General features: G+C 46.1%; 1 protein-coding gene across 20 annotated transcripts in view; it reads right to left on the bottom strand.

The window, feature by feature from the left end:
• mbnl1 (muscleblind-like splicing regulator 1) overlaps positions 1-13884 on the bottom strand; it is a 40259-nt gene that overhangs the window by 20785 nt on the left and 5590 nt on the right. For 19 of the 20 annotated variants that reach the window (XM_069684569.1, XM_069684570.1, XM_069684568.1 and 16 more), the window contains exon 2: positions 6602-7548. In XM_069684569.1, the coding sequence (XP_069540670.1) occupies positions 6602-6775 (174 nt within the window). In that variant the 5' untranslated portion in view covers positions 6776-7548. Of the gene's footprint in view, positions 1-6601; positions 7549-7932; positions 7993-13884 lie in introns of those variants that run through there. The other variant, XM_069684571.1, reaches the window with a different exon arrangement.

The following is a 13884-nucleotide window of genomic DNA, read 5'->3' as shown; positions in this document are numbered from 1 at the left end:
TTTAGAAAAAAAACACACACAGATGGACGGTCATCAACTATGTGTTTCCTAGTTGCCTCGCACAGTCTCATTCCCTTCACAACCACCAGCGGGCATCTCCCCGCGCCGCTTCTCTTTCACGTTTTGGCATCGACAATGGAGATAAGGAGCGGGGTAAAGTTGACTGATGGACCTAACAGCTGGCGGGAGGGAGGGGCGGCGTGAAAAGGTGCTGAGAGAGGAGAGTCTAAGTGAATAGCTGTGCCCTCGAGCTCCTCTCTCACCTGTCTAATGGGAGGATAATGGCTGAGCTGCTGGATGTGTGACTGTTTGCGTGGAGGATGTTTTAGAAAGCTGAGAAGAGAGGAAAGAGAGAGATGTAAATGTTGTGTTCTGACCTTTAAAGTTGTTAGATTGTACACATTTACCCATTAAACATCTGTCTGCTCTGCATACTCCGTGATATATAAATCAGCTAATGCAAAGCAAGTGACAGCACCAGGACCTGTGAGAAATGTATGTGATTTTATGAGGTTTAGATTATGTAACACTTGGCTTTGATCTGTAAATATTTGTTCATTGGCAAAGCAAACACACCCTCAGGCGGTGTGATGTTTTATGGTATGTCTGTATGTTAAATAGAGAGGCAGCGGCAGAGAGAGAGAGAGAGGGATAGAAAAGTAATCATTGTATCAGTGGTGTAATAAAGGAGCCCAGTGTGATGGAGGGACAGGGACGGCTGACACTGAGAAGAAAAGACAGGCTGTTGTCGCTGATCTTCCGTCACATAAGCTCACAGAAAAGACGCACAGCCGCACTGATCCGACAAGGATGCACACACCGTGGGATGAGCACAACCAAAGGACGTCTCTGTGCGCGCGTCTGTCGCCGTTGCGAGTGTGTGTGTGGGCCCCGGATTAGTCCGCTCCATCCAGAAATCTCTCTAGCGTGAAAGTGAGAAAGACGTAAGAATAAATCCATCAACACCGGGAGACGGGACGTAAAAGATCCCACTTATTTGTATAAAAGCCGCCGTAATGTGACTCAGCTGTTATCCAGAGAAAGCTGCCCATTTTAATCAGCGACAGAGAAATCTGGGGCCGCGATATGGACGGCTCTCTTCTAGTAAAAGCTAAATCTTATGGATCACTGAATCCAAGCCTTGTTAATTAAAAGGACAGGTTTTTTTCATTGAGGATGCTCCCACAGATATCCCATTAAAAATCCAATTAGGATGTAGATATCATGCGTTGACTGCAGAGGAAGAGAAACCCAGTCTCTGTCTGATTTATAGCATCACTGCGGTATGCTGACCGGAGACTAGCACGGTGCTACTGAAAACAAACCTCCCCAAACACAGGTGTGATGAAAGCTTCATCCTGAAAACAAGTTCGCCTTGGTCGGACACTGACATTATAACACTGCGGACAGGTGTCCAATTTCCTTTTCTTCTCAATGTTTTCTTTGGGCTTGTGGTTTTTGGCAAGAGGCCTGTGAAGCGGGCGATGTGAGGATCACACGTCTATGAGCGGCTTCGGATTCTGCACGCCCATCTGTGCAAATAAACACAACATTTGGATTGTGCCTGAATGTGGCACAGATCTATTCAGACAACATCAAAGGAGGGAGTTTCATCTGTTTAGGTAAAGAAAGTTATTTACATTACACACTGTGCCACCGAAATGTATACTGCAACAGAATACAAAATAAAAGCTCTGCACTGAAAGGCATAATAAGTAGGATAAGGTAGTAAAGAGGAGGAGAAATAAAATATAGACTTTTACAAATATAATATAAATCATCACTTGGGCCTCTATACATGTGTGTTGGTGAGTGTGTGTGCAGACCCTTGTGAGACCCTTCCCTCTGCATCTATTCCGTTTTCAGGAGGGGCCCAATCACAGGCCTTCTTTCTGTTGGTGCCTCAAACCGGGTAGGAGAAGCTAACCGGCATGCTTTGCATGCTAGTACAAAGGTAACTGCTGGTTAGCATGCTAGCGCAACAGTAACTGGCAGTTAGCATGCTAGCGCAAAGGTAACCGTCAGTTTGCATGGTAGTGCAAAGGTAACCACGATGCTGGCTGTGTTAGCTCGGCAGGCGTGTTCTCGCACGAGACAGTGAGCTTCTGGTGACGAAGAGCCCAGGAGGAGGGGTTTGAATGTGTTGTTGACAAAATGCAGGACAAATCCTACTTATTATACCTTTAAGCTAAATGAAAAACTAGGAGTTCACTCCTGGCCATGGAAATGACTGCCTGCACGTGGCAGTGTGCAGTGTTTCTATTAATGAACTGAACAGTGTGTGACAGCACTGTCAAATACACATTAGCCTTCTGAACTCATAACCATATGCTCACACACACACACACACACACATACACACACCCACAGCATGACGTGTTGCGTTTACTGCCCAGAGATTGGCTGGATGATTTGTTTGAAATCATAAAAAACACTGTCGACTAGCAACGAAGCTAATATTTACCCCACATGTCTGTCTGCCCGGCCACCTCTCAATCTGTGTGTGTGTTTAACCTGATTGTTCCATGGGACCACTGTGCATAAACATGCCATCGAAATACGGCCAGCAAAATGAGAGGAAAGACAGATAGAGGCGCAGACAGAGAGTTAGAGAGATAGAGGCAGAGAGAGATAAATAAGAGGTATTTTACCCGCCCTCTGCTCTGCAGGAATGTAATCTTGGCTCAGAACAGCGTGGTTACACAAAGAAACTCGCTGCAACAGCGCTACTAATACAGATTTAACACACACACACGCACGCTTAGTCTCTTTTACTAAGAACTCAGACATGATGACAGTGGGTGTGTCGGGTTGGCAGGTAGACAAAGTACAAGGTTTAAGCTGTGTTCAAGTGTGCGTATTCAAACTATTCTCCACAGTAGATGGTTACAACTCTTTTTATGACCTGGGCAGCAGTGTTGGGGGTAAACAAAGGCCGTCTGCAGCTCTTGGGTTCACACAAGGTCACGGCTCTGCAGCCCCTTAAATAAACGCCATGTTATATGTTTGCGTGTGTACGTGTGTGTCTATCTATATGGGTCCACCGGGGTGTAATGTGAACCATCCTGTCCAGGGAAGGGTGTGGCCTGAAGTAAATGAGGCGAAAACCAGACTGAGCGGGAAATCAAGTAGAAGGAGCCGTACCAAGATGGGAGGAGAATGAAAACAAGAAGCAGAGAAAGGAGGAGTGAAGGAGGAGAAGTGGACTAGAAGAGGCTTGCATTAAATGAAGACAGGATGGTACAGTAGTTTAACTAAGCATGGCAGTTTAAGTCTGCGTGGGCGGGGAGGAGCAGCGGCGTTCATTCACTTCTGCTTCAGACTCTAGTATAAACTAATGAGGCGGGCATTAGCTCACCTACTTCTGCAACCTGAGCTGACTCCTATACTCTGATCTGATAAGGAGTGCCCTGGTGAAGCAACACAACAGATAACTAGTGATGGTTCAAAGTAGACTCAACGTCTCTCGCACATTTTAAACCCTTCCACTGGTATTTTATGTCAGATACGCAGCAGCTAAGAGGAGCGCATGCTGCACCACACTCTCCACCTGTCTCATCCTGTTTGTGTTAGCACAGATCTAAATATTTAGCCGTAAATATGAACAGTTGATGCAGATTTACTATCAGTGTATCCTTCCTAACCTGTCTGCTCGGTGGTTAATCGTTAATAGACAAAGTTGCAAAGCTTATTTTAAATCAGGGAGTTCTGGCAGCCGTTATCCTTCTCCAAATATTTACCCCGCTTTGACATAGCTGAGCTGTCTGTGCGGCACGGAGCAGATACACAGACAACAGGCAGGGCTGAACTCTGAGGTTAAGGCCACGTCTAAGGCATGTATATTGTACGTGCATCGACACAGACACATAACTTCTGCAGCCTCATCGAGAGCCTGGTTCTGATCGAATGTCTTGCTTGAAGGTTTGTCATCCACATGTGATTACTGCCACTAGCATCTTCCCATGCAAAATAGCGATTTAACTCTATTTTGCTATTTTTGGTACAAATATATTCCCTGCTCTTATTCCCTCAACGTGGATTCTACAAGTGTGGTTTGTGCAGGACACATGTTTTTTTTTCTGTGAGTGAGGCTGTGTCTGTGTGCACCATGAAAAAATAGGCCAGAGAGAGAGAGAGAGAGCGAGAGAGAGAGAGAGTAGCTGTTGGGGAAATGACTGGGTTTGGGTGTGACCTGCTCAGCTATGCACTGGTGATCATGTGAGACCTGTTCTAATTATACACCTCTCAAGAAGAAGAAGAAGGCCGATCCTCTCTCATGGGCAAGAGAGTGTGTGTGCACATGTGTCCAAGAGGGTGCAGTGTGCGTGTGTGTGTGTGTGTGGGTCTAAGGGTTGCAGGAGTAGTAATTGGGAGCTTCGTGCAAGACAACTAAATTGAGAATGTGTCCTATTTCAGCCGCTTAAAAGTGAAAGTGAAGTAGGACGTGTGATTGTGCAGCTTGTGGGTGTGCGAGAGGAAAGCCTTGATAATGTGGTGAGCGTCTCTAAGTGTTTGTATTTTAGGTTTCTTTCCGGCTGTATACATTCAAGAAACGAAACAGCCTTTTGCGCCTGATTTCCTCCATCCTCTTATTCTCTCTCTCGCCCCCCCCTCTAGCTTTCTCCTGCTGTTTCCACTGTGGGTTTCAGAGACCTGCTCTGTTTTTCATTACCAGTGGAAAAAATGGGGCAAACAGTTAAAAAAAGTATCAACCATCTCCGTTAATACACGAGTCCTAGTGGAAAATGAGTCCAAAGTACTAAAATAGGCCCCTCGGTTCCTTCAAAAAGCCTCCGTGTATCTGCCAGCTACTCTTTTCCAGAAGCCGACCTTTACCTCAGCGTGGATGACGATTTAAAGACATGTTCGGGAGCCTTGCTTCTGTCGATAAAAGCACTGCTACAGTATGATGTCTGTGAATGTCTACACGTCGTCAACGTATCAAACTGTGGAGAACATTTGTGTTGGTGACAGTTATAGTGCAGCTGGGGCTCTACTTTCTTACAGCTTGGGTCCTATTTTTTGCAGTTTTGGAGTTATTAGAACATCTTGCTTCCCAAATATGTCAAGATCACTTCAGCGAAGTCCGACATGGAAAGAAAAAAGCTCTCAAGCCATCAGCGATCAGTTAAGCTTGATTATTTGCTTCTTTGTGAGAACACGAGATCAAACTGAAAACTGATGATCAGACAGTTTAGGTAATCATTTTTCTGGCTTTTGTTTTTTCTCTTCCTGAGAAATGTTTGGTTAACCTGGAGGGTTTTTTTTGAGCCTGTATGATCTTGTGACTCCTTTTTCTTTTTCACCCCATCTGACTTTGTTCTAACTATGTTGCCATGTTCCCAGATCTTTCAATGAAATCAGAAGATCCCGGGAGAATCAGGCAGAAAGATGGTGACAATCATCAACAAGAATGACGGCCAAAACTATAAAAATACGATTCAAGATGTAATAAAGAAGAATGGTTTAATTTAGCGCATGCACACACGTGCACAGGCCTTAGCACATTGTGAGGAAACTTGGGAAGAGTTCAGCCTGGGCTCGACAATGTTCCTCTGTCCACATCTGGCTATAAACGCTGTTTCTGTGAGCCGACTCACACACGCTGTCCTCATCCTAACCCTGCCCTGCTCGCACACTGCCAATGACCACGAGTCACTGATGTCTGCAGGGGCAGTATACAAACAGAAGTGAAAAACACACACATGACCCAACCTGTGTGTGTGTGTGTGTGTGTGTCAAGGCTGGAAACTTTGGGCTGGGGTCCGCCCATCTCTGGAGATCATGTGTTTCGATAAAGAGACAGATTGTGAAAGCGAGGGAGAGAAGCAACGAAGAGGTGTTTGCTTTTCAGCTGCTGCCTAAAAATGGAAAATTACAGCAGACGTTACCCCAAATAGTCCCCCAACTTTTCACGTGTACCAAACCACCACGCGCGCACACACCCACACAAACCCCCTTCTAACTGCCCCTAGGCCTCTACACAGGAAGTGGTTTGACTGACTGAGACCTACATGATGACGCTATCACCTCGTTTCCTCGCTGTCGAAACATGTTGTGCTCAGGGCATACATATGAGTCTGTACATGTGACAGCATCTCTGTTTTCCTATTCAAACACTGGCACACAGTGTTTATCACTAGTACAAAGAACTGCGCTGACGTAATATATTCATGTAACAGTGCTCATTGTAATCTATCGGAAACGCCGCTGACTTTTAAAAGACTACTGGTTATAAAAAGTGCAGCCAAAACACATCACTCTGTTCCACAGTGTTGTTTTTAAACGCTTCACTTCTGCTTCCTGAATCTAAAAAGCTGCACCCGCACCCTCCCCTTCCTCCTCTCTGTGCCCTTGATCACGTGTTACAGTCACCTGACCAGAAATAGGTGGGACCAAAGGGGAGCACATGCCGTGTCCAGATGGTGCACTCTAGCATGATGTACACTGCAACAACTGCTACTTCAAGTTTATAACCGCCTTTATTCCCTTTAGCTGCTTGTCAGACAGAATGTGCTCGCCCTCTTATCAGCGGCTCACTGTTCTGTCTGAGATGTGACCTCTAGACTTCCTGTTCGCGCACCTGCCCCTCCTTTCTTACCTTGAGCGAGTCGAAGCAGGCGATGACCCGTCCGTTGTCGATCTGACAGCTCTTGGCCGGATGAGCGAACTTGCACTCCTGGTCGGAGCGGGAGCAGGTGCCCCTCTGGAACTCCCTGCATACCTCCAGCGTCAGCCACTTTGTGTCACGAATATGTGCTATGTTCATTGCCATGGCGACACGCTGGCAAAAGGTATTCCGAGGTGAAAGCTGTTCGAGGGTGAATACAAAACCTCTACTGTTTCAATCCACAACCTTAAGGTCTTTATCTGTTGTTACAGACTGTGATAGGTGTGTGACACGGTGAAATGAAACATTCAAAGCTCCTACTGATTGAGAGGGCTCCTTTTCCAAAGTGAAATGTTGCAGGATGATGTTTTGCTGTAAATGCTAATGGATTATTATCCCGATCAATCGACCACAGAGGAACTGTTTGTATCCTGTAGACGACTGTGCCTTACAGTTAATATGCACTTGGTTTGACTTTTCTCTTCTGCAACATTCACAAGCCAAGGAGGCGAACTGATGAACAAGAGTCCTCTGGTTAGGTGCAGTGAAGCAGGCAACAAAGGTGATAGTCTGGGTGTAGCCTGCTACAGGAAGGTTAAGGACACTGAGGACCGAGTGGAGGCTTAGAGGGTCAAAGGCGAAGGTTAAAGGCAGGGTGGGTGAGATGCTGCGTGGGCCTGGTGGTGTGTCGGGCTGCTGTGGTAAGGCTGGTCAGCTGGTTTAGAGCAGTTGGCAGCGAGGCCGTCGGGCAGGGAGTGGATGGTGATGGTGGTGGATGGGCGAGCAGGTCGGAGCGTTGGCTGCAAGGAGGGTGTGGTCGCTGTCCTTGTACTCGAGTTACTGTGGCAGCAAGCGAGCGAGGCAGGGGGGAGGGAGGGTGGAGCTTCAGCTGTAGAAGCAGGTCAAAGCTGCAGCAGACATCAGGGAAGGCACTTCCTCTGGAGGGAGAGAGAGAGAGAGAGAGGAGGGAAAGACAGATAGACAGATTAGTCTGATGATACACATCCAAACTTTCAGGTTTATTTCTCTTTCATTAATCTTTCATAGGAGGCTCTGACCCGCACTACTTTTTAAACGTGTGCTAAGCTATGCAGCAGTGGGAATGAAGAATAAGTAGAAATGTCAGAAATGCAGGGGTGTCAGCTAAAACAAATAAAAAGTTCACCCGCCCTGCGCTCTAAACACACATGGTGCACACACACGCTCATCACGCCACGCCACACACACAAATACACACACAGAAACGCACAAAGCAGCCATTCACAACTTTCCAAGTCCTCCGGTCGACGCAGGAAAATCAGATCAAATCCTGTATCACTTACGGACGCGCGCAGCGAAGCCGGCCATTGCAAATATGTTTAGAGGTGAAAGAAAGGAAGAGAGTGAAAGCAGAAGGGAAGTCGAGGCAGGGCATGTGGGAGAAGAGGTTAGTCATTTCCCTTCTTGCGAAGCGGTGTGAGAGTGGGGACCAATGAGAGCCAGCGAAGTTGCAGCAACATTCTGGGCTGAGCGCCAGGTGAGAGCAGGGGGAGGAGCAAAGAGGAGGCTGACCTGCCTGCTGCTAGAGGAGGAGAGAGAGAGAGAGACAGGCTGAACTAATCGCTCTGCTCACTTTTTCTATTACTAACTCTCTCGAAAACAGAAGATTTTTCTTTCAAACAATCAACCGTTTATGAAAAAATCCTGGAGAATAATAATCTCCATGAACTCGAGCATTTCCGGATATAAAGTACGATCACCACCATGTATCCTGCGGTTATCTCACACAGATTTGAACTTGTGATAACATCATGTTTATTATCACAACCAAAGTCCCCCTCTGTATCACATGGGGCAGAGATCATGGGTTGCAAAGTGTTTATCGTTCAGGATTTTGTAATGTTGTTTGTGGTTTCTATTTTTGGTGGATCCATTGTACGGGGGTCTGCTCACAGAATTTGAATGACTGGACTCCCAGGGGCCCGATCTGCTCTTATCGCACAGGCAGGGTAACTCGCCACACCCTGTGTAGAGAAATCGCTTTCCCCCAGAACAGCATGTGCACCTTCAGCAGTGCTACGAAACCACTGCTAAACTTTACAGCATTGCAACACTGCAACACGGTATATCAGAGCCCTGCAGCAGTACAGCTCGGGTCATGATGACCCAGCATCATGGATATATGTTACAGAGAAAGAGAGAGTGAGGAAGGACACTGCGTAGTTTCACCTTGGGTGAACCAGACGAAAGCAGAAGCAGCTTTACTGCTAAAAACGACCTTTGGAGCGCAGGCATGATATCACTAACTGCCCTACCCTCGCGATACACATATACTGGCACACACACAAACACAACAGAACACGGCAAACTGTCATGTGCTTTAGAGGGGACCAAAATACATGAACTTTTTAACAGAATGCAAACAGAGAAGTTGCTTAAATAGGAAGCAGAAATGTTTTAAAGTGTCTTTATGCCAAAATATATTTTTACCAGGACCTGCAGGATTACATGTCTTGTTTTGGAATGAAACTGTTCCAACAAACGGCATGCCGTTACTTTGTTTACATTACTAAGGGCATGTTTCTATTCCTATTCATGTGGAAATGTCAAGTCAGCCAGGCCTCATGTTACGCTGTAACCCTGTATGCCCGAGGACATGTGTTTTTAATATCATATTATGCTGATGTTACATGTATTTATGGCTAAAGCTCAGACTTATTTTGTAATAAGTTGAGTTCAGGTGAGAGAGGACCCTTTCACAGCTGGACACGAGCTAATGATGTGGAATAGAGACTTCTATTAGATTTTTTTTTAAACAGAAGGCTCCGGGAACTGTCTTCAATCAAAAGAGAGAATGTGATGACTCGATTCACGAAAAGCTGACTCCCCCTGCGTTCAGTCTGGCTGCCTAACCTGTTTCTATGGTTTCTATTAGAGTCAGATGAGCACATATCTGTGAGAGCGAGATGATGCAGTGTGGTGTAAGACAGTGCCAGAGTGATAATCAGCGCTCATTATGATCCATCGTGTCTGGACATGGACGTCCTTCCCCGATTGATTTTTTCATCTCCGTGGTCTTTCTTGTCAGTGTGCCACTCCCTCGATCTAATTCCACTTCAACTGCTGATGCTCTTTGTCTCCAAGGCATCCATTAGAAATAGATGTTTAAAGTGATCTACTTCTCTGCTCTAACCACAGACTATGTACTGTTTTAACCAGTCCATCCTACTCTGCTTCGGCTTTCCTGTTCTGTCCACCCTCCCCAACTGCCTTCGTGCCCTCAGTGTGACTGTCTGGCCTCCATTCTCTCCCAGCATCCTCAGCAGCACACCCTCAGACTCCAAGGTCTTGCGAAATGGTGCAAGGTCAACCCCAGTGGAGGTAGGCAAGATGGCGAAAGTGCGAGCAAGAGATGTGTGCTTCCTGTCGCCTTTAGAACACGTGGTGAAAACATACTGCAACATGGCCGACAAGAAGAGGAAGTCAGATCTAGGTCATGTGACCTCGGTATATGCTTCAGCAGCAAAAACAGATTCTGACATGAAAAAAAACAACCTTATTTTCTCTTGGTTATGAGTCACAAAACCAATCTGTCCACAACGAGTCAAAGACGCTGTCGAAAACCACTCTTCACCTTTAGTGAAAGCACAAAATATGCATGAAACCTGCCAGCGATTTGCACAGAGTCTGTGATGAATGGAGCTTACACACATTATGAGGTTTCCCTGAACACAGAGGAGCTGTTATTAAGGCACGTTTTAATTGATCGCTTGTTGTCGACCTGGGCTGGCCTGGAAGCTGTCGGTGTGACTGACTGTTGGACGCAACCACAAAGAGGGTGTGGTCTGCTGTTAGGGTTAGACTGCCTGAAAAATGACACATTGTTAGTCCAGTTTAGCAAAGCTGAACAGCAAAGGTAATGAGTTACTCGCGGCTTTATTCTGCATGATTATCATAAATATACACTGTAGTTAACTAGTGCAGTTTGAGCGGAGTTAAGCTGTAGTAGCTAGCTATGGCACCCTAACTAATAAACATTAACTTCTCGCCTGAGCTCCTATTCTCAGCTTTGACTGCAGCGATAGAGACGTTTGCTGCTGTTCAGTAAAAGGAGTGGTTTCAGCATATTGACAGAGGTGGAGTCAGGGTGACAGTGTGCTGAGACAGGTCGTCACGGTGGAGGACGTTGGAGGAAATGCAACACCCCCAGACTCTCTGCTGCTGCCGCTGCTGCTCCATGTGCTCGGCATATAGCATGTCAATATTGCCCTCACTGACCTTTATCTACACACACACACACACACACACACACACACACACACACTAATGCATATGTGGACACGTGAGCATGTTCTCCTCACTTCTCGCTGATCTTTTTCGCACTGACTGCAAATTCTACTCTCCTTGCATCCCTGAGTAAACTGCACTTCTTTTGATGATGGGACCTTTCATGTTGGTCGAGAGATTGCACCCATTAATGTCTGCATTAAATGAGCTTAAAGGGCCAGTTCGCCGATTTTCAACCTCAGTCCTATCATGCTATTATGGGGAGCTAATGGTAGAAAAAAAAATGCAATTTCGCTCTGTGCCTTTGGAGGATGCTATCCACTTCTCCAATGGGCCCTGGAAAGCCTCTGCCAGACTACGTAAAACGTGTCAACTGGCAGAGGCCAGGGAGCTTGCTAAACTACACTTCCTCAATCTAGGTTCGTCAGGTTTGAAATGTAGACTGCAGACCTGAAGATTTTTTAGACGATCCACCGGTATATTCTCGTCATATTTCAGATTTTGTATCGCTCTGAGCCGTTGCCTGCAGCGAAAACGGTAGTATTTCACTCCAGCGTCTCTCGATATGCCGTTCCTTTCAGAGGGAGGGGCGCAATGCATGCTGGGTGTTGTAGGAATGTAAAATGGGCGAAACCGCGAGCTGTTTGTACAACTTTCTCCACAGCTATGGCGCCAATTTCAAATATTATTGCTTCTATCGATTACAGAGAACACCAGCTTTGACTGACAGTGGCTTTTCCCAGGGGTGAACTGCTCCTTTAAGGGCAACAGCACATTCCCATTATAAAGAAAGTATGACTGCACTTTTTATGTTTGGTTTGCTATGAATATAGGTTATAGATTTGAAATATTAACACTGACAACAAGGCTCCACAGTGTGTTGCATAAACACAAATGCTTATTTCTAGCTTATGTGAGAGTCACCACAGTTTGTGTTGTCATCATCTCCTCTCAAATATTCGTTTAACTCACTTATGTGTCATTGGTTTAAATAACAGGGCTCTGAGAGTGGGTCTTATGCGAGGAACGCACAACAAACAATACCCATTGATTCCTCTGAGCGCAAAACCTCTGGAGACAATCAGATCTCTTGTTTAGCATACATGGACAGAGCTACACACACACACACACACACACACAGTGACAAGACCCACAAACCTATACAAACACACAAACCTTTATGTGTCCTGAGACAGAGTATTCTCAAGCTGTGGTGACTGTCTGACTGTGTGCGACACTGCATCTTTGTCATGCGTGTGTGTGTGTGTGAGGATGTGGCGGTCAACGGACAGTGAGGATAATGGCGGGCCTTATGGTTTAATGAGTGGCTCATCGGCTCACATTTAGGTTGCCTGGGTCAATGTGCTGAGAGCGCGACACGGTCGGCCTGATGGTCACATATGGGAGAGGTGATGCGTTTAAGTGCAACATAGCACGCGCAAAGGTTGAATGGTTTGATGAGACTATACTAACACACAGTTTATGTTGTTTATTCCCACTTTACAGATACCGCTTAACCTACTTCTTATCCCACACCAAGAAGGAAGATAGAAACGTCGGCCATTAAAAAAAGTTTGCTGTAAAGTAGCACAAACTGTCAGTTTGAAACTGCACCACTCATGTGTTAAAATACTCCCCTTTGCATCCCCCTATCTGACATTTACATTAACATACATATAACACTGAATATCTTTTCATTCCTGAGCATACACCACCGTATCTAATCATGAATGCCATTACCACAAGGCGCACACTGTACCTACATTTAGCCTCTTTATCAGCAAATTACATGCAAACATACTTCCCCAGCTACTTATCTGTAAAATTTTCATTTAGCCGATCATTTTCACGGCGGGCTGGCCTTGCCGTGTATTCGCTGGCTTGTGTTGGGGCCTGCTTTTAACAGACCTGATATTTAATGAAAGAAACAAAGGAAGCGAGGTACGTAGAAAGAGACAGCGAGCGGGAGAAGGAGACTTCTGGGGGAAGGAGTATGTTATTAAATGTTATAGTCGTCTGTCTCTGCCTCTGAGATGGAGAGCTTTAAGATGTCAGGGCTGTAAGTGGGAGCTGATGCAACTGAGGGTGCAGAAAAAACAAGGACAGGCTTGTGTTGACACGTGTTCTTCTGGACAGAACAACAACGAAATTACAGACTCTACGAACAACAGCTTTGGCATGCCCTGCTTTTCCCCCACTGTTGTGCAGTATAGATAGACACTGGATTTGTTTCCTCTATATTGCAATATGTATAAAGAATTACTATTAACCGAGTAGAAATTGGGGTTAAAGCCCATCTCCAACCTGTCTCCAACGGTGGCTGAAGCCAATTCAGTTTAGCTTAGCTTGGAATTTCATTAAGTGGAAGGTGTCTTACTCAGCCGTGGCTGTGTCAATCTGTTGCTGTGAGGGGCTGAAATGTGGTCATAACACGGTAGGAACATACAGAGAATACCTCGTGTAATAAAGGCTTAACCTGTCAGCGCAGATTCAGCCATGCACATAATCCTGTCTGTAGGGCAGATCTTAGATCACACTCATAAACGCAGAGCAATTTGCGCCTAAGTTCCCAACAATACAAACAGGGCCAGATATTATTTTTGACCTTATTGGCAAGTTCTTTCACAAGGACACCAACAGCACGTTCCTCGAGCTTCTGTTGGACCGCAATTGACAGTCTACCTGCAGCAGAGCTACCGTGGCGATTTTACAAAGTCTCCACAATGCAATCTGCCGCACATCTGTCTGTGCTGCGCATGCCTGCATGTGTGTGTACACTTGTGTGTGTGTGTGTGCTACTGTCTGAGCCACCCTGAATCCCTCTAAGTCACAACAACAACATTCCTCATCATCGCCCCAACCACGGACACACCAGCAGGAGGAAGCCTGGAGAGACGAGGTGGGGGGGCAGAGGTGGCGAGGAGAAGGGACAAAGAGGGGAGGTAAGGCTGGAGTTTAAAGACCCCCCTAACTCTCAGATACCGCACGACTTCACCCGAATCGCCCTG

The sequence above is a fragment of the Semicossyphus pulcher genome, unplaced genomic scaffold (genome assembly GCF_022749685.1).
Source record: "Semicossyphus pulcher isolate SPU_LCO1_2020_fin unplaced genomic scaffold, fSemPul1.0.p SCAF_7, whole genome shotgun sequence".
NCBI lineage: Eukaryota > Metazoa > Chordata > Actinopteri > Labriformes > Labridae > Semicossyphus > Semicossyphus pulcher.
The sequence above is the reverse complement of the archived record's forward strand: the minus strand, read 5'-3'. Positions and strand labels throughout refer to the sequence as shown.